At 46.8% G+C, this 27,378-nt stretch overlaps 1 protein-coding gene across 2 annotated transcripts; it reads right to left on the bottom strand.

Annotated features, from left to right (window-relative positions):
• Positions 1-1,444: 1,444 nt before the first annotated feature.
• Positions 1,445-27,378, bottom strand: LOC115390287 (zinc finger protein GLIS2-like). 2 transcript variants are annotated; one of them, XM_030094091.1, is made up of 7 exons: positions 27,025-27,378; positions 9,225-9,402; positions 7,210-7,403; positions 5,570-5,755; positions 4,671-4,804; positions 3,847-3,965; positions 1,445-3,155 (listed from the first exon to the last, which is right to left on the bottom strand). In XM_030094091.1, the coding sequence occupies exons 2-7, from the start codon at positions 9,388-9,390 to the stop codon at positions 2,470-2,472; spliced, it is 1,485 nt and encodes a 494-aa protein (XP_029949951.1). In that variant the 5' UTR covers positions 9,391-9,402; positions 27,025-27,378; the 3' UTR covers positions 1,445-2,469. The 2 variants fall into 2 exon arrangements, with proteins under 2 accessions (XP_029949951.1, XP_029949950.1); XM_030094090.1 differs by having other exon boundaries at positions 9,225-9,405; positions 27,025-27,377.

Below are 27,378 nucleotides of genomic sequence, written 5' to 3'. Positions count from 1 at the left end.
GTTTTCTGACATTTTACTTTCAGTCTCTTAATTTGAAAACACAAACTTCTGCACTTTCTACACTTATATTCCTAAAACTGACTTGTTACTTGTTTGAACATGTCAAAATAAAAGATGTTTTATGAAATCAGAGGTGAAAATCTGAAAACATTCAAGGCTTGCTGATCGTAGGTGTTTCACTTGAAAGTTATTGTTAATTCTATATTTATATTACTCATAGTTGTTGCAAATTTCACTTATTTTCAACACACACCCACACACACACACACACACACACACAGATGTGAGACGCGTGGGGATTTCAAGTGTTTGTGTTTATTGACACAGAGTCATTGTCGTCGTCTCCTCCGAAGTGCTGCTGCGGCCCCGATGTACGAATCACATCCGTCGTCACGGTAATAAAAATTTCTAAATGTCATGAAAAAGTACATTTATACACTTTACATTTCTGCGTACATATTTGCCATATACTGTGTGATACATTTCAGCTGAGACTCAAGGCACTTGGACACTTCTGAAATACTGATTAGGATTAATTTTCGATGTGCAAAAAACGAGAATACAGGATTAATCAACACAGAAAATTAAAAAAAAAAAAAGAACTGGCCACATGTGGCCATTGTCAAACATCTCCCACTGAAAAACACTGGAGTTTGGCTGATGTGTTCGTACCTCCTTAGTGCTAGCGTTCATCTGAAGCTAATGTGTACTCTTTATTTCCTCATACACACCTTTGTCGACCTGGTTTCTCCTGTTTCCGGCATCGTTTTCTTCAAAAAGGCAGGGCTGACCGGGCCAACACCTTTGTCGTGGAACGGTTAATAGAGCAAGAAGGAAGCGAGCAGAAAGAGCGGACCTCACGCCGACGTTCAGCCGCGTCAGCATGTCTGATCACACGTCGTGGTGCCGCTAATGTTCCGAGAGCGCGGGCGTGAAGCTACAGGAGTAACTGGGAGCCTAAAATCGCCACAAATCCGTCCGAGTTCATTCTGTACCTAAAAGGCTGTGCAAGTTATCCTTTTTTTTCTGTAAAACACATAAATACTTTGTAAACATTACACCCACTTTTCATGCCATACAAGACGAATGGATGCAGGTGAAGTGAAGCCCACAGTGTGTGTTTGTGCTGGATCGCTGTAAATCACTGTGGTTTCTATGGCTCCTCAATGAGGATTGTCAAGCATGAAGAACACAAGACGACTCGTGTTTTGGTCGTGGCCTGTTTTGATTAACTGCTAAAAAAAGAAAATAGAAAGTAGAGCAGAGGCTGATGAAGAGATTAAAGATGTCAGTGGTTCTCAAAGTGAGGCGGGTGGCCACCAGTTAACATTGTAAAATTAAGCTTTAGTGCAAAAGAATTAACAGACTGGGCATTCATTCATCAATTATTGCTTTAAATGCCAAACGGGGGGGGGGGGGGGGGGGGGGGGGGGGGGGGGGGGGGGGGGGGGGTTGAAGCCCACCCTCCAACACTTTGAGGAACCCTGCTTTAACCCATTCAAAGCAACCGCTGACGAAGCTTCACACTGATGGAGTGTGTGATCCGTCACATGAATCGGCCGTGTGCATCGTCACACAGGTTCACGTCACCTAACCTGCTCATTAGTTCCATTCAGATACAAACCGTCAGCCTGTCTCCTCAAGGTTTCAGAGGGTCATTTCACCCAAATCACAAATATTTCTCAGAAGGACATGCGCTGAGTCGTGTTTCCGTGTGGTTTTGTCTCCTGTTCGACTTGCAGCGGTGTTCAAGCTGTCATGGTGCGACCGGCTCTGCGGCGCGATCTGCCGGGTCTTCACTGATGCGCCTCTCTTGTGCAACACACCTGATAAAGCTGTTTAATGGGACTGAAATCTGCAGATCCTGATTTTAGAAAAAGGTTTTGATACAGCGTCACCGGGCCGGAATCTTCGTTCTGACAGAATTCCATCTATAAAATGACATGTAGGACTGGGAGCAGCTTTACAGTTGATATAATCCAGCGTCTGTGTGTCCATACTGATGTCTGGACACTCGCCACTGTTAATCTTTATATATATAGTTCTCTGTGTGTGTGTGTGGTTTCATTACAAAACAAACAATGAGAAAACTACATCGTTTTCGCTGTTTCCGTGTGAACAGACACCGTCGCCAAAACGTTGTCGTGCGTCGTTTTCTGAGACAAAAACGACATGATGTCCTTTGAAACACTGTTGTGTGAACAGTGAATAGTCGCTGTAGCTGTTTGAGCTGTTTCACCTTTACCTCGCGTTGACTTGTTGGACAGATTTGGGCGTCAGGCAGTTTTTCCCTTTGTGATTTGGGTGAAATGACTGAAACCAGCACGGTGTGGGAAACTTTACAAAACTCAGTTTTGTACAGTGAGCATGAAGAGCTGATGAGTGATGAGCTGTGGAACCGCTGGGTCCGAACGCTGCGCCCAGCCGAGGGTCAGTGCGGGGGGGGGGGGGGGGGGGGGGTTCTCCTCTTTAACTGACGACAGCCGGTTTGAGGAGCAGCGCCCTGGAGGGAACGACCACCCAGGACAGAGGATCCCTGCGCCTGCGCCCCACCTGGGCAGACAGGTTCAGCGCCTCCCCCTCGTCCCCCTCCTCCTCTTCCTCGTCGTCCTCCGGCTCGTGGGCCATCGCCCGCCCCAGCCCCCCCAGGGCGCCCAGCCCCAGCATGGACGCGGCAGAGAGGCCGAAGTGCAGCAGCGGGGAGTCCGAAAGGCCGAGGGGCCCCATGGCGGCGGCGCCGCCGCCGCCGGGCCCCAGGGGGAAGAGCGGCGCCCCGTGGTGGCCCAGGGCTCTGGCGTGGCAGAAAGCGGAGAGCGGCAGGGAGGATCCCAGACCCCCCAGGAGAGCCGCCGCCGCCCCGGGGAGGATGACGTGCGCCCCGCCCACCGGGGGCAGCTCGGGGGCGCTCTGGTGCCCCGGCAGGCCGAACCCGGAGCCCGGCCGGCCCGACGCGCCTTGCTCCTGGGCCACGAAGTGCCCGTGGGCCTTGATGTGCTTGCGCAGCGAGCTGGGATCCGTGTAGCGCTTCAGGCAGCCGGCCATCTTGCAGTAGTACGGCTTGTCCACGTAGTGAGTGCGCGTGTGCTTGAAGCGGTCGCTGGAGTTGGAGTAGCGCTTGCTGCAGCCTTCGTACGGGCAGATGTAGGGTTTCTCACCTGGAGGAGGAAGACCACAGTGAGCAGGAGGCGGAGGAGACACACACTGGATTCACTGTCACCAGAGGTGAACAATCTGGAGGAAAGAAACGGACGCTTCATTCACACTTTGAGCATCTAAAGAATGTAATAATATCAAACTATCCAGATAATCTCTGAGGAGACGCCAAGTAACCACAGGAAGCCGGAGTGAATCAGTAACTCTCATAACTCAGCTTGAAAACGGAAGGAACACAGAGTCAACAGAATGAATCAACCACGAAACTCAATCCGCATAACTCTGTGGCAGAAATGTCGACACTTCCTGGTGGATCGCCGGGTCACGGTGTCTGGGTCGGCGGCTGGATGGAACGAGGTTCAGCTGGTGTCAAAAGAATCCAGACTATGGACAACGGTGCAACCACAGCCTGGTTTTAATTTACAATTAACCAAGAAAGTTGTGAAAATATCATCAAATTTTACTGCTGAATTCTCAGTGGAGGCGACTGATGAGAAAAAGAAAACACAGGGATCATCAGCGCCACAGCAGGACGAGGAGGGAAAACCAGGAGTGTTTGTGACGCAGGAAGAAGGAAGAAGCGTTTTTAAAATGGTTTTTTGAGAGAAAAGAGAGGAATTCATGGAGTCTGCCAGGATCTGAACACTTGATTCCAGTCCATCTGCAGTGTCCCCCTTCTTACAGCCGACTCACCGGTGTGTGAGCGAGTGTGTATCTTGAGGTTCTCCAGACGCGAGAAGCTCTTGTTGCAGGTGGGACAGTGGTGCGGCTTCTCGTTGGTGTGTGTGCGGATGTGAATCAGCATTTTATACCTGCGGAGAGACAAGAGGCTGAATTCACTGCTGTTGATTTTATCTCCCATGTGTTGTTTGTTTGTTTGTCACTGTAACTGGTTCTGTGGTTACTGACAACAACAAAACCAGGACCTGTTCAGAGTCACAAATCCAACTTACTGAAAATCAGTTTAAATTTCAGTGATGAGTGAGTGACTTTTTCTAAAAAAAGCAGGAAAGTTTATATCTTGTTAATGACAATGAAAAGTAACTTTTCTCGAGCAGCAGAGCTCTCGAAGTGTTTTCATAAAAGATAAAAGTAGAAATTTTACAGAAACCCTTTAAAACGTCCTCAAGTCAGCTCAAGTTTAAAAACAACTACAGCCAAACCGAGGTGCTGTACATAAAACATAGAGTGTAAGATAACACACGATAAAAACAGGAAGGTCCAGACAGGACTGAGAGTCGGCCATTCCCATCATGCATTATATGTACAGCTAGAGGAATTTAAAAATCAGGAAAAAATGTAAAAAAATGTTGTGAATTCCAAACATAAAGATTCTTCACACATAGAACGAACATTTCAAGCCTTTAATTATCACTAATTTCACACTATTAATCATTAACAAGCAGGTTATTGTCAAAGGTTTTTTCTGCAATGCCCCTTGTTAATGAAAGAGTGTGAGGCTGTGCACGGCTCGTGCACACACTGAGCGCCTCCCATCAGGGTGTGTGTTCAGTGACCTGGCGTTGAAGCCCCTCCCGTTGCGGGCGCAGCCCTCCCACTGGCAGCAGTAGCCCGAGTCCTTCTCCGGCTTGACGTGGAAGTCGTTGATGTGGTCGACCAGGTCCTGCAGCGAGTCGAACAGCAGGTGGCACTAGAGGACAGACGGGGAGAGGCAGCAGGACTCAGACTCAGCAAATTACCTCCTGCTACTGCTTCTTTTTTTTAATTAAAAAAGGCACAATTCCCAAAATGGAAAAACAAAAACACATGAAAGTGCAGCAACGTGAGACAAAAAGCCCGAAACTGTATGATCTAATGTAACACGAAGGCATGAAAGTGGCGTTAAAAACAGCGATATGACATGAAAACAGGCACCATGATCGTGTTTTATTATCATTATGAGCATAATTCTGTCGCCATCATCTCAACTGGCGGTAAAAAGTTTGTGATTTAAATATGCGGGCCTTTCTAAATGTTCTTTGCTTGTTTTGCATGTGGGGTTTCTCGACCAAATCAAAGACATGCTGAAAGGTTTATTTATGACGATTATCTAATGAGTTCAAAAACGCATTTTTCATTTTAGAATCTTAAAAAAAAAATTGTAAAACTGTATGTCTTCAGACATAAAGCCGGGATAAGATAAATGAATATTCATGAGTTAATTAGCTGCAGCACGATACTGTGAATGAACCTTCTTCCTTCCTTCCTTCTTTCTTTCCTGCTCATAGCGCCGCCTAGTGGTTGCAGCCTTTCTCATGGAGTTTCTACCTGAGTGAAAGCTTCTGGCGTCGTGGTTTTAACCCTCCTGCCAGAGTGAGCGGACAGCGCCTTTCAGAGACTGGCGCTCAGTCAGCAGCGTCGTGTGTGTGTGTGTGTGTGTGTGTGTGTGTGTGTGTGTGTGTGTGTGTGTGTGTACCTTCATCCAGCGGCAGGCCAGCTGACCTTCCAGCGACGGCTCCGGGGACGCCGGCTTGTCTCGGCTCTGGCCGAGGAACAGCGAGGAGGGAAAGCTGTAGCCCCGCGGCGGGCTTCTGATGGGGAGGTAAAAGGGATAACCCTGCGGCGAAACCCCGCCGTCCACGCCTCGGTGATGAACGGCTTCCTGAGGTCGAAGAACAGAGAAACGTCACATCGGCTGCATTCAGTCAGACATGTTCAGATTCTCACTCAAGGTTTCTGGACCTTCCAAAAGCCAAGAATTGAATGTGGAGTTTCTGTGATGGTCAAAATATAGCTTAAAACTGTTAAAAAGTTTGAATTATTATTTCTGCCATGGCTGTAGTTTAGCATTATTGGAATTATTGCCTGGATGCTCCAAATGTTTTTCATTCAACATTCTATCAAAGGTTCCAACAACAGATTCTCTCAGTCGTCAGGATCTTAGTCCCCACTCGGCCGTCACCTCTCTCTCACTTACAGTTCATGATCACACTGCGCCGACCTGGGCTCTCTCGCTGTCCCATCAGGCTGTCTGTTCTCTGGTCCGGCCCTCCTGTTCATCTCACTACCAAACCCTCACTTCCACGTGAACCGGAGATTAAAGTTCTTAACGTGTTCGCTGAACCGTATCAAAGACATCTGCAGAATTACAGAAATCTGGAGGACTGAACGAACGAACCTCCTCACGGGTTAATTTGGAGCGAGAGGGCAGATTTTTTTTTTTTTTTTTATTAGGTGCTCCAACAAGAAAAGCTGTGTGTGTGATGTTCCTCCACACACGCGGGGCAGCAATTGGATTTGGGCAGAGTCGCTGGACGGCTGTGTGCAGACACTGTCCTGCACCCACAATTAGATTCACTCTCAGGATCCCAATTCAATTCAGCGCCGCTGAAGAAGCCTGCAGTGTGTTGAGCCACAGCTGCTCCCCTGTGGATCACCCTGAGAGGACTCTCCTCATGCCCGCTCGCCACGTTAACTCATTATAGGCAGACAAATACCTACACAGAGCGGCTTGCCCTGAAACACATTTTTTTATTAAATGAAACAGAGGGGTTTTATCTTTACGCTCACATTTAGCATGACTGTCATCAGGATATATTTATCTGACCAGAGACTTTATTAGTAATGTGTCTCGACTGCTGACAGGAAACACAAAGTTGCAGCCAGTATCTCGTTAAAATGTGGATGTTAGAGCTGTAAGGCCTCTTATTTTGACAATAACCTGTTAATCAGTGATTAGTATGAGGTACGGTTCATGTGAAAATGCAGCATTTTTGCATTTTTGTTTCATGTTCACACGGCAGCATTTTCAAAATGATGCCTGTTTACATGGAAACAGCAGAAACACTGAAAACTGTGTAGTTTTCATGTAGGGCCACTGGTGGGTGCTGTTGTAACGTAATCACACAGGGACGGTCGTACAGAGAAACCGGCCTCAGCTCAGAGGAGCCGCAGAGCAAAATGATCATGACAGATATCAGAACATTTTCAAGAACAAACTAGGAGGATCCACTCTTTTCAAAGAACTAGCGAGAGTAATCAGTCTCAGCGAGTTAAGATCCACAACACTGAATTTGGAACCTTTGGAAATGAAAATGAACTCGGTGGCCGACTCACCCTGGAGAAGATGTGAGGCTGCGGACTGCTGCTGCTGTGAGGCGACTCCAGAGGGGAGGAGGGCGACGGGGAGGAGGGGGAGGACGGCGACGGGGACAGGGACGACGCGTGGCGGGAGGACGGGGACAGGCTGAGGTCCATGGCCGGAGGAGTGAAGCAGGACCCGGGTCGCTCTTGAGAGGAGGACTGGGAGTCTGGGTGTTAAAAGATGGGAAGAAAGTTTGTCATTTCACTACTTTCAAACAGTTCTGCCAATACTTAGATTTAAAAAAGAGGGAGGGAAAAATCTACTAAAATTCAGCCTAATTATCAAGAATTAGGAACAGACAAGAAAAATGTGAATACAATCCCTCAAGGTACCACATCGCTTTGTGAACAGAACCATAAATAAGGGAACCTTCAGGAGTTCAATCCAGAGGGAGAAACACGTTTGGATGTTTGTCAAAAGACTGTGAGTTTGCTGGACACTGTCAGTTTGGACGCTATTAAAGGAGGAGAGGAAGGCGTTCAATTCGATATTATGGCACAAACTGTTCATTCACCTGACGGATAATTCACTGCGAAGCTCCGACAGGTCTAGTGACGTCCTCAACCATGTCTGATTGGTTTCCGGTTGCATGTGACATTTATCAAGGTTGATCAGCCACCAAACACACGTAAAAAAAGAAACTGTGAAGTATTTGCCTGCAGTTCAGCCTTTCTACAGGTTCTTAGCAAGTTAAATGGTTGTGAAAAGACTAAAATAACTTGTTTAGCAGCTGCAGAGATTAGGCTCGTGAAGCTACTGCCTCATATTTTCAGGTTTTTCCTCCTTGTTATGTCATCTTTTCATGCTATCATGAGTTTTTCAATATTTTTACGCCGATGACGATCAACCCTACATGTCAACAAAACATAGTACTTTAAAGGTGCATTAAGGAGTTTTTCAACTTTGAAAATACTTATTTTCCACCATAAATATGTTACAAATATTCAATGATGTGTACAATGTGCCCTGACATTTTCATTGCAAGTACCTCTAACAGCGCTAAATTGTCACTTGAAAGTTGCAGCACCAAAATTTTTTGGGGGAGAATTTGAGATGATGTGACGTAATGCGCGCTCCGGCTGGCCTGATATCATTAAGTTTCGTTTTGTCCGCCATTACTCCGCCAGATGCTTAGCAGCAACAAATGAGCAGTATTGAGGATGGATCTTCCAGAAAGAAAAGACCGGCTTCTAGCACTGCCACAGCTCCAGCACAGACTCCACCAGGTAAAAGAAACTTAAATTTTACTCGAGCGCTACTTAAAGAGCGAGGAAGGAGTTCCCCTCTTCCGTGCGCGTACATGGACGCAAGCCACAGGCACAGTGTTTCACTAAGCTGCAGTTACATCCAAGGCCTGCAGGGGCCGCTGTTTCGAATGAAACGTGCAAACTCCTTAATGCACCTTTAGGTAAATTATATTAAATATCTATTTTTTCGGTTGACAATGAAAAAGACGCAGGCATGCTGAGACTATAATGCAATTGACATTGACAAAAGATATGTTTTTGTGGTTGCAACTCTGGATCAGTGTTCAAGAAAATCTAAGTTTGTTCATTTGCATTGAAGTTAAAATCGAGCATCTGTGCCTGTCATGCAAATAACGTGAATTTGTGAACATGTAAACTGCTCTCGATGGACAAATGCATCATTAAAAATATTCTTGTAAACTCGAGATATGGAGTGTGACAGGCAGTTGAAATGTGCTGAACGCTGCAGCCCCGTCTGGTTAAACGCTCTGTGAACGCCACAGACGCAGCACTGTGGTTTTCTTTGAGGCTACTTCATGTCAGCATCACGCTCATCTTGTTATGAGCAACACTGAAAAATCTGAGAACAAGCCGCGTCTGTCTGAGTGTAGAAATCCATTAGATTTACATTATTAGGTTACTGGTGAAGCGAGAGCAGGCACGACTGCTTATTATGCTTCTTTTCTTTTCTTTCTTTTTTTTATTTCCCCCTTGCTAATGTGACGCCGATGACCTCTGACCTGGTGAAGACGGGGGAGATGGAAAGGTGGGACACTGCAGGCGTGGCCGTGTGATGGCGAGGGGGGCGCAGATGGAGGAAGGGAACGCCCTCTTCCTGAACAGCGCCGGGCCGGCGGTTCGGCCGGACGGCAGCTTCAGGTCCAGCGGCTCGTCACGGGAAGCCATGGTGGCTGTGAGCTGCTGAAAATCAGCAGAGACAGAAACACAGAAACCAGTCCAGTCAAGAACTCAGTCAAGTTAGTACGACACAAGAAAGATTCACATATTTGGATTCTTGTTGGCAAGATTGACAAGCTTGACCTTCGAGGCAGGTTATGAGTCTTTAGCAATGAAAAAAACTCAATCATAAAAGTATTTTAAAGTTTCGTAAACCCGAGCTGTCACCAGTCGATCAGATCTGCATGGTTTTACTTGAAGGTTCTGAAACGTTGTTAATACGATTGGCAATCAATACAAGACCTCAAAATGTTCATTTCATTGAGCTTCGGGAATTGTTCTCCTAAATAACAGTGCTGTTTCTCTTGCCCCTAATTATTTTGCTGCCTCTGAATCCTGCGCAGTGCCTGCCAGGTGTGTTTTGTTTATTTTGAAACTGACAGGATTTGCAATGTCTTTCTTGTGGAAGCTTCCTGTCTGGATCCATCTATTCTCAACATCTAAACACAGCTCCTGGGAATAATAGACATTTAGATTGTGAGGCTGAATGCAGGAGCGTTGAAAATGAGGATGAAATCACTGTGAGCACTGCGACACACCCGTAACCAGGAAAAGATGTGACTCACACCCCGTTTACGTGACAACTTTTTTGACTTTAAACGACGATGCTCTGAGCCACAGAAAATGCAACATTTGGAAAACGTCTCGCAGGCGGAAACGCTCCGACTCGGCTCGGTTGTGTGAACGTGGGAAAATGCAACTTTCTGCAAAACATCGAACATGAAGATGAGATGAGATACCCCTGCTTCTCGGCCCCCGAGTAACTCTGATCCATTACTGAGCAGATGTGCTGATAAAATGTGCCGCGCCGCTCTGCCAGGGGTCCGCGGGCGTCTTGTGGGTGTAAGAACCACAACAGGAAGTCCCTCCTCTCCCCCAGCAACGAGGTGATTCACGAGCTAAAACACGTCTGGCACTCGGTAATCAAAACAGCCTCATCGACGGCTCTGAACCGAACCATGTGACAAACAGCCAGCTGCACTTTAAATGTGAAACATATCGTCCATTAATCCATTATTCCCATTCAGAGTCGGCGATATGAAGTGAATGCGGTTACAGCTGTAAACACGGCATAAATCACTGGAAGTGGCTGTTTAACATCAGCTGGAAGAATGCAGCTGCACATTTTCTTCCACCGCAGACCGTCCAAAGCCAAACTGCTCTCCAAACCTTTCACGCATTCAAGTCGAGCAAATGCTACTTTTTTTTTTTTTCCACCGCGTTTTCGGTTGTAGCGTCGTTACAGAAAGACGGCGACCCGGAGCAGCAGCCCCGATCCGGGGAGGCGGCGTTTCCTCTCAGACCTCTGAGTGTGTGCGGTGATATCTGGCACCAACATGTCAGCAGCAGATGCCTTTAGTCACGGACGTTAGGAGGTCAGGAGCCCTGACTAACATGACCCCGTCACTGGTTTACCACTTCTCCATTCCCTGGACCACTTCTGATGGGTACTGACGGCTCGCTGACCAGGGAAACCTCAAACGAGCTGCAGTTCCTGAGATGCTCTGACCGTAATAAGCACGTTTTCCCATTTGTAATTTTTCCTGGTTGCAGCACCTCGGCTTGAACAAAATGTTCACTTGGCATTAATTCCAACCCAACAACAGGTAAGATGTTAGAGTGTTGTTCACTTGGACCTTTTCGTGAAATCGTGGGAATAGTTTCGAACATGCACCAGTAAACGCAAAACGTATCTGAAACAGAAAACGTAAAAGCAAAGTGTTTTCACTTGAAACGGTCTCTAATGTCACAGCTGATGGATGAAAACCCTCGTCACCACCCTGCTGAGACAAATCATCAATCCAGCCTGCATTAGAAACACACATCTCTGGTTACAGGTGGATTTATTGAGCAGGACTCGTCCTGACTGTGTTTGCTTTTCCACCATGAAGGCGCGATGCGAGCACAAGGCCAATCACACCGATGATCCAAGCTGATGATCTTCCAGGAGGTAAACAGAAAGACTTTTTGACACTGAGCGTTGACCATAAGTGTGTGACGCCAGGGTTCAAAAAACGGGTCCAGTTCAATCCGGTCAGTTACACTGACCTGCTATGAGTGAAGAGACGACAGTGAAACTTTAAACTGAACATTAGTTGGAGGACATGCCTGTATTTAAAGCAACAAAAGCGGAAAATCTTCTTGCTAGAAATCTGAATTAGCACAAAAGTAATAGAAGTGAGTTGGGAGCAAGATTCTAAAGGCTGCAGAACCCATGTATCTAAGAAAACTGGCTGAAACCTGCTTCTTTATACTGTGGTCAGAAACACTGTGCCGGTTTGGGTTCCAGGTCCCATAAATGAAAATTCAGGTTGTTTATGTCAAGTTTTGTATGAAAAAAAAGACACCCTTAAATTTTAGATTTCAAGGGGAAAAAACTGGATTAGTCTTAATTCCAGAGTTATTATCTTGTTGTTTCACCGCTCTGATCTATTGATGAGCAGAAATGAGTATGTGGCCTCACAACTGAATGAATCTGACTCTGGATGTGTTTTAACCCCTCTGTCCTGATCTGATTGAGAGAGATTGTTCTTTGCTTGGAGTCCGGGCCATTGGGCGTCGCTGTGTGCAGTTTGGATGCTTTCCCTCTGGAGGTTTTCTTGGGGTCCTTCGATTCCCTCCCAAAAAGATCCACTGGCGCCTGTAAATTGTGAAACTGAGTTTGTGTGATCGGCCCGGCGGTGCTGATTTAGATGAAGCGGTATTCAGTGGATAATGGCTGGATTAGAACGATTAGGCTCTTTGTGGGGTAAAAGAAAGGCGGCAAGCGAGGAAGTTTAGAGACTCCCACTGCTGAGATCAGGACATTCACCCAGGAAACCACTGTGTGTGTGTGTGTGTGTGTGTGTGTGTGTGTGTGTGTGTGTGAGAGAGTATGTGTGTGTGTGAGAAAACACTGACTTATGTAAAGTGAGTTACATAACGTAGCTCCTGCGTTGAACTTATATCACAAGGATAAAGAACAAACTTTAACCCAAATATGTTCTGGATCCGACGTCGAGCCCCTGACCGTTCGTTTTACAAGGACTGGTTAAACTTTCCAAAAACAGCCTCCTCCGGAGGACCTTATGAGGCAAAGCCGTGGCCCTACCTCCAGGAATGCAATATTGTGAACGTGCTCGCTTTGAAACAGGTGCTGTGGATGGAGGGGCGCCGTTCGCTGCTGCTGCAAACTGAAATAGATTCAAATGACCTACAGTAAACCAGAATGTTTCTAGTGATCATTAAAAGTTGATATAAAGTATTTTAATCATGTTGATGACGTCTGAAGACAGAGATAAATATAAAGTTTAGTTTTGCTTCCTTCGTCAAGCCGAGGCTCCCAGAGCCGTCTTGATGTGGGTTTGTCGGAGCAATCCTCAACATTTCTGTGGTCCACACCCGAGCGGCCGAACGGCCGAACCGGAGATTTAACAGGAGTTTTCCACCTCTGACGGTATGATTGTGTGTGTGTGAGGCATGAGACAAACAGCTACCGCCGAGCGTGACTCACCTCATGAGGGCCTGTTAGGCCGAATGAGTCAAAACCCAGATATCTGATCAAAGGAGCAAAAATCACACTGGAGGAAACCAAAGCTGTGGGGGGGGGGGGGGGGCCTGCAGGGAAACGTTTGACAGCTTCTGGGAACGGTTTTCACACGTTGGAGTGGGCAGGATTGTTTAAGATCATTCCTGCGATATCTACTTAAACCATCACACAACACTTTCCCTCAAAGCAACACAGTTTCATCCACGACCGACGGAGGGGAACAGCTGGAGATGAGAAATGATGCACAGCTCAATATTTCCTCATCCAGGAAACAGTGACGGGGTCATCTTGCTCCGGATTCTTCCTGTTTGCAATTCTTCAATTCTTTTTTTCTACATTTTTTTTTTAATCTCAAAGTAACAACATTGAACCTGCACCCTGTGGCCTGACAGTCCCCACATCGTATGATTCAAGTGTCACGCTCGAGATATACAGCAATACCTCTAAAGGCGTTCCTCTCCCCTAATAATAGCTTCAGTATGTTCTGGCTTCAGTCAGCCCGAGTAATTATGACACAGGCAAAGCAGGAAATCGGGTCAAACTGTGTTTTACAGTTCAGGTTGTAGGGCGCCTCTGCACTGCATGTGTTTTTTTTTTTTTTCTTTTTGTTTTGGGTGTTTTTTTTTCATATGACTCGCTGCACATCTGATTCCAATTGCTGGCGCACAGAATTGCAAGCTCACTCTTAATCAGCATCGTTGCTTCGCGGGCTGAAGAACAGAATCGACTGAATCTGATCTGTATTTGGTGATTAGTTCATCGTCTTTGGATCACATGATGATGATCAGTTCACATAACTTCATGCATAAGAGAGTGATTCATATTTTAAATAAGTGGCTTAAATAGCTTAAAGAAAAGCACATTTTGTTAGCAAAAATAATAAAATTAGGTGATGTGCATCTAATGTTTTGGATTATTCTTCATTTCTATTAGAATTTCCATATGTGGATAACCTGTTGATAACCTAATCATCTGGTTTAAGTGTGTGAGGACTTGGAAACATCCAGAACATTGAGGGAAGTCGGTGCCCAAAGCTGGTATGACAGGCAGGAGTGGCAGCATAATACAGAAGCAATCGGTTTCTACAAAGATCAAACTGGATTTTTACTGGATCCATGTTTTACATTATTAGGTAGGATCAGGGACCACCAGGGTCAAGGGAACTGCAGTGGTGACCAGTCAGAGGAGGGATTCGAACCTGTAACTTCTGATTCCACGTCTGTTTCTCTAGGTCGATATTTGGTTTCAAGTAAGGTACACATATATACATATTTCTTGTGCTGTGGTCATGTTGATGCGTTTTATGATAGATCTACCAAAGTTCATCCATTTTGCGCCAACACGCGTCGTCTTGCAATACAGGTTTGCACCACAAGGAGGTGTCTTGAGAAGAACTAAGCCTGGTTTAATGTGAGATACTCATTTTCCAAGCAAAAGCTTGGACCAAGCAAAAAAATAATAAAAAATAAAAAAATAAAAAAAACACTGGCAAAGCTTGAGAAAAATAGCTTCCAGTCTCAGAGTGATCAAACTGCAGCTACCAACCAAGGAGGCAAAACGTTGAGAGCGCGGCCAAGGACACACTGGGTTTGGATCTTCTTATCTCCCTGACTGACCAAAACCAGATAACTGCCTCCAGGGAGCTCAGATTACAGAAACCATCCATGATGTGTTGGTTTAGCGCTAAAGTGAGGAGAGCAGGACTTTTCATACTGCAACTGTCCACCAGGGGGCAACAATATTTTCAAGCTTCAAGCCACATCATCTACCTATCAGTCTCTGGGTTGTTATCATTAAAAAGCACATTATAAAAATATCTTTTTTTGTTGCAAAGCTAAGCTATTTGGCTGCATTTGAAGTGTCGTGATAAAGATTTAATGATTTTCTCGGACAATAACACTTTTCGCCTTCAGTTGAAACCTCAACAGCACGAATGTCTTTGCAGATATCTGTTTTTCTGCACGGCAGTTGTGTATTTAGTCAGCGTTTGCCTCCTAAACGACGCCAGACGTGGGCTGCGACTGGCTTTAGGACACGGACAGCGGACCCTGCACTGGGTGTCTCAGCGTACGGCTCTTTAACGATAGCTGGCAGGAAAAGCCTTCTTCATTTGCTCTCACGGCCTGGATTAAAACCGGCAACTCTCCAGCTACATGCACACCTCTTAAACTTCCAAACTTGCTGTCGCCACAAATTCTTCCACAATCACTGACACAACCCCCCCCCCCCCTCCGACATAATATAAGGCAGAGGCTAAACCACAATGAAGTCAGTGTTTAGGTCCGTCTGCCGGCTTGCCAGCTACCTCACCACACTGGTTTCACATTCCACAGCAACCTCGCTGACTCTCTCTCTCTTTCTCTCTCTCTCTCTCTCACACACACACACAGCTTTCTGGAGGTATTGTGAAGGCACGCACATACAGGGCCATATGTATCCAGGCACGCATGCAGGCCAGAGGCGCGCCAGCGGGCATGCGCCAGACTCAGGATCACATGTGAGCCCCCAAACTCCGGCAGCTCCGCCCCCTTTTTCCCTCAATGACCCGCAATTGGGCAGCGTGCCCAGCTCCTCTTATGGATCCCCCCACTGGCTAGCAAAACACATACTTTGATTATTCACAGACCTGCTCCCAGACGTACGTACTTGTGCGTGCACGGAGCGCACACAGCTGCGCACAGCGGCATTTCTTACCCACGCTCAGCGAGCAGCGGCGCACTTACTGGCATTTTCAAAGCTTTTCGCGCCGGTTTAAAACCAAAGAAAGCCATCCTGAAGGCAAAGCAAGCCTGTGCATGTGATGTGGAGATGTGCACGCACGTGCACGGTCACACCCATTCTATAAGGACTGCAGCTCTTTAATGCACTTCACATCATTCACACAGTCAGTCGGCGCAAACCCGGCAAAACACTTTTAATGCAGTGAGACTTTCTCCAGGACTGATTCAGAACAGACACCCGGGCATCCAGTTGATGTCCCCCTCAGGTGCGATCACACACACACACACACACACACACACACACACACACACACACACACACGCACGTCTTTTCCTCCTCTCACAGGAAACATTTGCTTCCACGGTGCCCTGATCTGGCCTCTTCCCTCCCTCTCCCCCCCCCCTCCCTCCGTTATTTTCACTCCTCCCTCAGCTTTCCTCCCTCTCACGCCTTCCTGTGGTTTTCCTCTCCCACCAGTCCTCCAGCAGAGCATACCTCTCCCATTCCCTGTGCCGCCCACTCCTTCTTTCTTCATTCCCACTTTTTATTCTCAAGAGCTTCATTTTTCTTCCCTTCAAACTCCCTTCTCTCATTTTTTTGTTTAGTTTCTCGTCTCGCTCTGCTGTGGCCAAAACACATCCGATCACCTTTGATGCGTTTCACAGGACATTAGTGCTGTCATATGGCTGTATTACAGCGTGTTTATATCGCAGCGTCTCCCTCCGAGAAGTCAAGACTACTGAATTACAAGTTTTTCCAAGCAAAGAAGAAAAAGAAAGCTGTAGGTTATAATTTGCACGGTTGAAGAAAAACTTCTGTTGTTGTACACGCAGAAAAAAAAAAAAGGGTAGACGGGACATGCCATCACTCCGATGTCAGCCCTGAAATTTTAGGGGGTTTACATCCTTTGAGCTTTGCATCCCCTCACGTCCTTATAAGGTATTACGCAACGGCTCTGCAACAGCGAGGATGACAGGAGGCTTTGTTTTTGTGGCTGGGAGGCACGGGGAGACGGGGAGACGGCGTCTGACTGCAGCGGCCGAGGTGCAGCGCCGAGAAATCGCTGGAATTGGCTTGAAACTGGACACCTGTTAGAACAGCGGCGGGCAGAAACAAAAAAGATCAGAGCAGTTCGCGCAGAGGGGGGAGCGCGAAAGAGGACATGGAGAGCGGTGAGAAGCTCGGGGGGAAACAGCAGGGGGTTGGTTTCACTACGCACTGCGGCCAGCCCGAGATAAACAACACTTCCACTTTTCTCACAGGAGGCTCTTCTTCTTTTTCATACATTGCACAACATGCTCTGAAGGCCCAAGGAAGCCATGTAGATGTTAGGAACCCTGATGACCATATCGCATTTCAGGCTCCAGTCACAAACACACAACCGCCGCGGAAACTTTACAGTCTGTGTTCGCAACTCGTGAAGGAGTTGAACCGCCGTTTTACACCATGCGGACTCCGATTCACGGCGCGCCGTGCACGCCAGCTTTCAGGAGGGCGAACTTCCCCCAGGACGAGAAAACAAACGGCCTGGCGCGCAGCGAGCGAGAGCCGGGAGGCGGTGGAAAACAGAGACGATGGGAGTCAGACGGGGGCTCCCACCCTTTCCCCTCCTCACACTTTTCCCATTATTCGTCTGCACGTTTACCCTCCCACCCTCTTTCTCTCTCTTGCGTCTCGGCAGCGCTAACTGATGCAACTCTGCAGAGCGGGTCTGCAATATTCGCCAGCAGAGCCTGGAGTGTCTTCTCGCTCTGACACTGGCGTCTTCGCCACTTAGGAAGGGAGTGGCGGCGGCTGTCAGGGGACGAGGAGCGGGGGAGTAACCTCTCCAGACGGGGATCAGGCAGATTTTTTTTTTCTTTCTTTTTGCACGTGGAAAAGTTTTTCGCTCCGGCCCGACTCCATGCATCCTCAAACCCCTTCCTGAGTAACGCTCGGCGCTGGAGCAGCTGCTGCGACAGGTCCAGCAGCCGCAGGATGTCCGTCAGACCTCCACACATTTTAGTGCTCACACTGAAAAACCCCAACTCAGAAATTCACTACTTTTTTTTAATGTTACATTTTGATGTCCAAAAGATCAACATTCATCTGCCGACAAGTGTCAAAGGGAGAAAAATCTGATATATTTCACTGGTTTATGTTTTCTTAATGGAGGAGTTTTCTCGCTGAAAGTCTTTTAAATGTTTTACAGCAGTTTTTCCACATTTCTTTCGCTTCCCACTGCAGTATATTTTAATGTGACGTTTTATGAAAAGGACTCTAAACGTGACAGTCTGTGTAATACATGTCCAAGCACCAGAAACTGGCCTGACAGAGCATTTGAGAACACCATTTAGGTTCAAACATCACTTCAAAACTTTAAGAATGGACATTTATGGGAATCTGAAAGGCCATATAGCAAGCCTAAGTATATTAACACAATCATTTTTCATCCCTGTCTTCTTTATCCTGTTGTTCTGGCCACGGTAATTTGACATCAACCTCTGTCTAACCAGCAAAATCAAATAATCATCGCTTTATAAAATGAACATACAACAAATCCATGACTTACAAAAATGTAAACTGTCAACTGAGACTGAGCAGGAACATCTCGTACCTGCTCTGAGTCTGTTCCTGAACCTCTCCACATAGCTGTGGTGTTTCAAGCCGAATTAGACATCAACAGTTTAACAAACCACATGTTTGTTACCGCAGCTGTAACGAGAACGAGGTTCTGCTGCTGCGGTTCCTCCCAGACTGACTGAGAGGTTCAGATGGCCTCACGTCTACAGGACAGACCTGCAACGACAACATCTGCTCAGCAGAGGGAGGACTTTAAAACCGATTCACAGTGTGGAGGAAGAAACCGAACGAGCGAGCTGACGACTCCTACAGACCCCCCTGAAGGTCCACCAGGCCCAGGAGCCACACGGATCACTGTTAAAGTCCTCCTGGCTATCGATTTTCTTGAAAATGGCTCAAAAGGTGGAGTGTTTGGACAATGCAACCTTTTGAAAACACTCAGACTCCATCTCCACATAAATACTGAAAAGGTTGGTTCTGCGTTTGCGCTCCACAGCCGTAGTAAATAGTTCGTCTGCACATGTGCGAGTAGATGGACAATATCTGCGTTTTCCTCCAGATTCTCCTGGATGTGTTAGTTTTAGAGTTTAGAGCCACCCATAATAACTATCAACAAGTTCTTAGATTAGCATAACCACGAGAGAAAAACCATAACCAGACACTAGAAAGAACATAATGCTTTTTTTATGTCTTTTTCTTTTGAGCATGCTCATGAGTGGGTGTGTCCGCCCCTGCTTGGCTGCATGGTAATGATAAGGCACATCGGAGATTTGACAGAGTGTCTGCAGCTTCTCTTTTCATTCAGGGAGAAAAGGCCGGGCAGCGCTGACTTGAGGAAGTTACACAGTGGCAATTTTGGCCGTCTCAGACAGAAGCGAAGCAGCGCCGATGATATCTTTGACATAAACGCTGTGGTCTGCTGTTGGAAAGTGCAACATGTTTGCAGACGACTCGTCACAGCGACCACAGACGGACGGAGGTTATTTATTGTCAAAAATGTCAGGATCGCTGCCTGGATAGACTGCACAGTCTGAAACAGAAACATTTTTGGACCATGTCTTCTTCCAACTGATTATATGGAGCTAAGCTGATATTTAGCGTGTTGGAGGAGGACAGACGGGATCCTGGAAGTAAAGGTAGCTCTTCAGCCATGCAGGAAACGCGTAAAACACCACTACGTGGAGTCAGACGGGGGCCGGACGGACGGAGGGAGAGGATGGAGAAAACAGCAGGGCTGCAATAAACGGTAAAGCCTCTTCATCATAGTTCATCCCTCCGCGGCTCAGAGACGAACCATGTAGGGTCAATCTTCAAGTCGGGACCAGCTCGGTCCGATCTGGACTCTGTGGGTTCTGGAGCTTCTCCTTTCATGAAATACTTCTGCAGATGATCCACATGAACTGCTAGTTTATACGGGCATTGCCACTGGATAGGAGTGGATTGTGTCCTGAGTGTCGTTCAATCTGATTAAGGTGAAGCTAAATGCTGGTGGACACACACCCTCACACACACATGCAAGAGCAAAGAGCAGTTTCCACAATCTAGAAAGCTTCTTCTTTTCGATTTCACAAATCTAATTTTCCGTCCTGACGGACGTTCTTCAGATGAGACTAAACCTGGATCTCACACTGGAAACTTCTACGACTCGTGTGTCCAACCCCAGCACATGAAAAGGACCCCAGTCTGAACTCCTCTCTCCAGATGACACCAATTAACCTCGTGATGTGAAGCAAGAACTCAAAGACAACTGAATATCTGTTCATTATTCGTATTATTATATCCTGTAGCTGTGTTAGATTTTGGTTTGAATCTTCCTGCCAGCCCTTTTCTCGGTTGCTGTTGGTCTTTCCACAGCAGCAGACCCCCAACATCTTTCCTCCCTCAGAAACCCCCTACCCCACCCACAGTCCGCTGCTGCACCGCGACCACCATCCCGCTGCTTGGCAGCGGGACAAGGTCAACAGAAACCTCTTCACGTCTCCTCTGTGCTTTCCCTCCCTGTAATTCCTCGCCGTCATTGGAGCAACAGATCCCTCCCCGACCCTTTCGCCCGCCGTCGACCCTGCGAAGCGGCGGCAGAAAACGGGAAGGCGAAAGACCAAGAGAAGTCCTGGGACGGTCAAAAAAGAGGGAGTTCAGAAGTTTGGGGGTTTTGGCTGAAAATATGAGGACGTCGAACGGGAGAGGAACATCAGGAAATGAAAGACAGAGGAAGGAAGGAGGGGCGTCAGTGGACAGAGACTCCAAGTCTCAGGGAGAGATGTGTTATTAACCTCTGTTGTCGGGAGGCCAAGAGTGGTCTGGGAGTCTCAGAAATCAATTCAGTATTTTCCTTCCTACCGCTTTGCTTTTTGTATTTTTCCCGTTTTTCTTTTTTCCTCTTTTCTACTCTGTTTCTCAGCATCTCCCTCTCATTCCTTCAGCTCTGTCATCCAGACCTAAAACACACAAACACATGTGCCTCACATTCCTACGTGCAGAGCAGATTCACCCAATTTGTTTCCACTGCGAGTGTGTGTGTGTGTGTGTGTGTGTGTATGTGTGTGTGTGTGTGTGGATGTTTGTGTGTGCGTGACTGTGTGCCAAGCCAGTAAATAATAACCAATCCCAGCTGTACTGTAGGCCGTTCCTCTCATTCTCGGTGGAGAAACAAAGAGGGAAGGAAAAAGGGAAAAGGCTCCATCGCATAACAGAGTAATGAGCTGGAAAAAGTCAGCAGAGAGTTAAGCAGGAAGAATTAATAGCATTTTGATGCCAACTGGACATTATGGTTTGTGTAGAATTGGCAGCCAGCAGAGGGTTTTTTTCAGAGTTTTCCACCTGGGCAGGACACACTTTTTGAAAGTGGAAGCTGTAACACAGGTGAAAAAAAACCCAACAATTTCCTTTTCAAATAACTTAAAACAATTGCTGTTGGCTTCCTCACACCGGAGAATAAAACAAATGTTGGATTTGTGTGGAACACTTCGCTGGTCCAGAACCTGAAATTGACTAATTGGTTCGAAAAGTAGATTAGAAATGAGGACATAAACAGACGGTAAGTCGACCCAGTGGAAACCCAGAGACAAAACTGTGCATTATTCTTAAAAAAGTCCACACTTCACCCTGAAGTTTCTCCATTTTGTGGCTCTGCAGTCAGGGTTTAGCTGTGATTTGGTTTTTCTCTCATTTCCCAGGTATCCTTGATCGGCGAGCCTTATATTGAACATCAAAATATCAATAGCATCACGGTTCCAGATACGGTTAGAAGTAACAAACTGTCTCCGGCCACGCTGGATTTTCTTTGAACTTTGCTCACAACATATCATGATTTATTGTATCCTCCTGTGTTGTGATACAATGTGCAGATGAAGCAAAAGACTTGTATCAAAGGCTGATATTAAAGGTTCTGTAGGCAGGAGTCTGCATCTCCGCCATCTTGCTTAGGGTTACCTCAGCAAGATGGCGATTTGACCCATCTAAGATGGCAATTTGAAACCCAGCACAGCCAATCCTGTCCTGTTTTCTCTGACATCACGCCCTTACGCAAGTTAAGCCCCTCCCACAAGAACGTGTGACGAACGCCCCTCGACCAATCATGGTTAGAGCCTCAGGGGCTCTTCTGATTGGTCAAAGATACCTGGAGCTGTTGAGATTCCTTTTCAGCTCAGAACAGAGACAGATGGAAATGCTGCGCCCTCGCGGTAGTGAAATTATGCTACACTCCTAAAGGATTATCAATGGATACTCTAACATTTAATCCAAAGAAAACACAGAAAAATTAGCATTCACTAGCAAAATCCTGCCTACAGCAGCTTTAAATAGGATTCAATTTCATTAAAGTAGCTAAAAGACAAAAAAAGTCAGATTCTTGATATCCGACACCTTTACGGTCACGTTCCCTCCCCCTGGACGACTTCTCCTATTCTAGGTCATTTTCCCTCATCGCGGGTCTCTCCTTCTCTCCTACTCTCTTTTCGTAGAGGTCAACATTTCCTTTTACCCCCTTCTTCAAACACTGCGGGCTGCAAATGGAGGTATGGAGCGAGGAGAATACGAAGGGGAGAGACGGAGGGGGGGGGGGCGTCGAGTTGGGGTTTTCGGAATTTGGTCTATGTTTGGTTTGGAAGGGAAGGCCCCGGCGCTGGACTCTCAGGAGGATAATGGAAAAGAAAGGGAGGTTTATGGATGTGTGTGTGTGTGTATGTGTGTGTGTGTGTGTGTACCCACCCTCACAGGTGGTCGATGCGTACAGTATTGGAGGGCGGGGGCGTCGGGGCGCGCTGGCAGACGGCGGGCCGGCGTGTGTTTACAGCCGCACGCTCCTGCGCAGGTGTTGGCAGCAGAAAACCAACGCAGGCGAGCTTTTAGCGTGTAGGAATCAGGGGAGGGAGACCGAGAGAGGAGGTGAATAAGACATTCCTAAGACGGAGGAGGAGAGGGAGGGGTGGGGGGTGGAGGGGGAGACGCAGGGAGCCAGTGGTTAGTTAGTGGTTTGAAAACTAAGAGGAGAAAAATGAAGGTCTGGTCCAGGGCCGGGCCCAGAGACTCCACCGCAAGCAGCCGGTGAGCCAAGCGGGAGAGGAAAACAGTCCGGAGGAGTCATGAGGAAGAGGAGAACCTTCCTCCCATATGAAGCCCGCTAACTCCTGCCCGTGCCGCAGGGGAGGGGGGGGGGGCGGTCGGGGGGGGGGGGGGGGGGGGGGGGGGGGGGCGGGGGGGGGAGTGGTGCTTTTATAGCTGGGCTGAACCCACTGAACCCGTCATGTACAAACAGCAGGGAAAGTATGGAGACAACAGAGGGCCGAGGACGGCAGCCACACCGCGGGGGGGGGGGGGGGGGGGGGGGGGGGGGGGGGCAAGATGGAGGTGCAGCGATGGAGGAGCAGGAGGAGAGTCTCCAGCTCCATCTCCTTCCCCCTCTCTCTGCTTTACTCCGTCTTTCCTTTGGGAGTTGTCCTTTCTTTCTTGGCCGCCTTACTTTGTTTTGTTTTGTTCTCTCTCTCTTTTTTTTCTTTACTTTTTCCCTTTTCCTCTCCTCCTTCGTTTGTTCTCGCTACCTTCTGACATTCCTTCCTATTTCTGCAGCACATTTTCATTCCTCCTTTCTTTCTTGACTTCCACTACTTTTTTTTTTGGCTTACTTTAGTTTCCTTCAATTTTCTTTAGTCCTTCCTTCGCTCCTCTTCAAATCACGACGCCTGTCTTTCTTTTCACTTTCCATTTGGGCTTTGTTTTTCTTCAACTTTCTGTCTGACATTCATTAAGTGTGTTTGCTTTTCACGTTTTAACCCATTTTTTTCTGCATTTTCCATAATTTCCTTTCCCTTCTTTCTTTTTTAAATTATTCTGTCTACTGTATTTAAAAAAAAAAAACACTTTTCACCCATTTCCTGAGCATTTTCACTGATTCATTTTGATGAAATGATGGACTTTAGCAATGTATTTGTCATAACTGGGCTTTCTTTAACTCACTTGAACATTTTGGAGAGTTTTCTGGACTTTTGCCTCCTCCTTTTGCTTTCAGTCAGCTGGAATGCCTTCGTGCTTCTCGTCCTCCAACAGTCACACAGGTTCCCATGAGCCACAGCAGCATTCCCACCCTCTTCTGAGCAGACAGTGTGGGTGGAAGGGGGCTTTCAGACCGATGCACCCCACAACAACAGGAAAGAAGTTTGCTTGGCTCGGGGCCTTTTTCTAAAATCCATCCCTGAGCCTCTGCCCAACCTTTAGAGAGCTGCATGATGCAACAAGCCTGCAACCTGCACAATGCAAGAAAACCTTACGCTTTGCCTTGACTGCCATGCTGCATCCCAGAATCCTCAGCCAGAGGTTCAGGGAGGCCAATGCATGCCCCCCCACCCCCCCAGGGTTGGCGGGCCCTCTGGAGCCCCATTGAGCCCAGCTGGAGCTGCAACGGGAGTTGTCTGATACCCGTTAGGGAGGACGAGGATTCGTGATTGGTGTGAGGGGCGGTGGGGGTGGAGGACTCGTGGGATCTGTTGACTTACACTGCTGGGGAAGTATGGGTCTCGTCTCCACCCAATCCCAGTTGGGAGTTAGAACAGAGGTGGTGTATGAGCGGGCCGGTGTGAGCCTATTCGTCAAATATATGGTTTTAAATTCCTCCAGTGGATTTATTATTGGGTGTTCCGGGTCCAGCAGTTATTAGCTTGGGGACCTTTGGGTCAGACAGAGCATTTTGCCTACTTATACATCTATTTCCTATCAGATCGTGAAAAAAGAAACACTGTCCATCAGTGATCCCAAGAGGAACGCCGTGTTCAGTGATATAAAAGAATGTCTGAGCTGCTCTGGTCAGTGGCCCAGAAAGACACATCCACAGGACTCTCAGGTGACTAAAATCATTTGATGGGGGCTAAAAGTAACAACTAATAACACACTTAACAGGTTTGCAGATTCCATTGAACTTTCCACTGAGTGCTTTTCTTCTCAGCCGAACACTTTGTACCCCCACACCCTTCCTCCAGGAATTCAGACGGAGTCTTGCTCCACCTTCACAAATCCACCTTATCATTAGTTGTTTATGCCATGCTGACACACTAATCTCGCTTTCATTTCTCCTGATTCAAACTATGTGTGTGTCTACTTGAGGAAAAATAAGTTACTGGTAATTCACGCTTTCCTCTGATTACCAGTCTGATCTGAAGTTCCTTCAAGAAAACCAAAGTGTTTCAAACACCCGGATGGCACAACAGGTGAGCATTACAGTCACAGGCTGAGTAGCATGGGGAGCCATAAAAAAAAAAAAAAATCTAGTTTTGCTTGTTATGTTAATGGGAATAAAAAAGATGGGAGCAAAACAGCACTCCCTACGCAAATCCCCATTCTGCTGTATTTGAGAACCACCATTCTAACGTTCTTCTCACTTCCTCTCTGGCTGACATCAGAGGTCATCCCATTACTCCTACAATCAACCTTTACAATCAGCGAGTGAAAACAGCCTGGTCCTCGGTGTACCCGGCGTACCCCCGTGTACGCTCCAGCTCCTTCAACTTTGGTCAGAATAAAGAGATATACAAATGGATGGATGGACATCTTGTTACGAGCAAGTCGGCAAACCTTTATTGAGGGCATCTGAGTTCAAAACTGTACTATGGTGCTTAACAAGCAACCTACCTCAGTACTGACAGCTTGCTGTTAATTTAAAATTCAAATGTACTTAACATCACACGAAGGTCTAATGCAAAAGTAACTCTGACACAGTTATAACACTATCTTGTCAATGCTTAGTATCTCAATGAACACATTTCTTGTTTTCAGAGGAAAAACTATACAATGCACCTTGCTGACATTAAAAAAAACTGTGAATTGATTCCTTCATCTAACTTCCTGTTGTCTCAGCGAAATAGAAAATACTGTATTAATACAAAGAGGACAGACTTTATTCTCCATAACTGACCCATCCTGTCTGTAGTAGAGGTGGGTCACTGCACTGTGGCACCTGCAGAGCTGAAGGGGTCAAGTGCCTTGCCCAAGGGCCCATAGTGGTAACCTGTGGGACCGGAACCAGCAAACCTCACACCTCAAGGCCTTTTCTCTACCCTCTAAGCCACTACTGCTCACAAATGTTTCTATAAAATCAAAACAAGCAGATCCTTTGCTCAGTAGCATTTCCACAGGGGGCCTAGTAACCCTCCCTGAGGAGCTCCACACTGTGATGAGCGGCGTCCCAGACGCCTCAGGGCTCAGAGTTCAGAGCTGTTTTTGATGTTGCAGTGCAGAACTATGTAAAGCCCCGCCCCCTTTAGGTACTGCGTTCAGCATGGCAACGGGCAGCGTGACATGCTAGCATCCGCTGTTATTTTAAAGTTTTATAGCCCTCTTCAGTGTTATGACATCCGAACAAACATTCATATGAAATCTGACATATAAAAAAAAAAAACCCTGAGTGACCGATAAAGAAAAGAACGAACAATCCAACCGGAAATCTGAAAAATCCTTGGCTGCAGTCCTCAGAGGCGACATTCCTGATCAGTTTGTTTCAACATGGAAAAATGGGTTCTGATCATTTTTCATAAAACTGCAATACATACGGGATTGATTAAGTAGTTGTATGGACAGCACATGATTCACACAGGAATGTTGGCCTGTGGTCTCTTAGAGAGGTCCCAAACCAAAGTGCCCAACACTCTTCAACCTATCTTTCAGGTGAAAATGGTGGAATCTGGAACAATATGCCTATCTATTGTTCTGAAGTTTAGGAGCAACTTTTAATTATCTTGTGGGTCAGGATTACTCTTTAGAATGCCGATGGGAAGGTTTGACTTCAGGGAGTTTTTGGCATTTTCATTACTAATAATGATTAATGTTCAGGATAGTAATGAATGCAATTAAAAACAAAACTCTTTTCCTGTTTGTCTTTACTTTGTGAGTATTTCTTCGAGAATGTGCACATTACTCCTTTACTAGTTTAAAAACTGATTCTGAATTTAATCCACGTTTTTTGCTGTAGATTTTTCATTCAATATCTACATAAGTTAATAAAAAGAAGTGTTATTCTGACTCCTAGAAGGGTAGGAAACTTGAATTGAATGTCTGCTAATAGTTGAAGCAGAGTTTGATAAAAAGTACTTTCACTAGAGTTTTTTAATAGCAGTGCTCTGAGATGTAATGGAGTATTTTAGTCAATGTGACAGGAGTCAGAGGAGCACAGGTCTGCCCACATAAAACATGTCATGAAGGTAAGAGGCGCAGAAACCTGCATTCACCTCAGGAACGAGCCCAGCTGGGGTCAGAGGTGAGAGGAAGAGTGCGGCAGCAGGACTCACCTCCCGGCAGCCCGGAGTCGCTCAGGCGGTCCGCCTGGAGATGCCTTCAAAGCCCTCAAGAGTCGCAGACTGAGCTCAGTTCAACCAAATCAGAGCAGTTTGTCCTGAACTTCCTGAACCATCTTCAGATCGACCTGTCTGTTTTTAAATGAAGAAGAAAAGACGATAAAAAAAAAAAAATAAAAATCTCCCGAGCTGTTCGGGATCGTTGAGGAAGGAAAAGTGGAAATGATGTCTTGTTTCGAGGATTGACTTTTCAGATAATAACGAGCTTGTCTTTAGTGATCAAAATCAACCACGCGTGGAGAGGTGAAGGGAGAGAAGTGCACGTGAGTCAGAGAGAGGGTGAAGGCT

The sequence above is a fragment of the Salarias fasciatus genome, chromosome 6, assembly GCF_902148845.1.
Source record: "Salarias fasciatus chromosome 6, fSalaFa1.1, whole genome shotgun sequence".
Classification (NCBI taxonomy): Eukaryota; Metazoa; Chordata; class Actinopteri; order Blenniiformes; family Blenniidae; genus Salarias; species Salarias fasciatus.
This window is presented reverse-complemented; position numbering and strand designations above follow the sequence as displayed.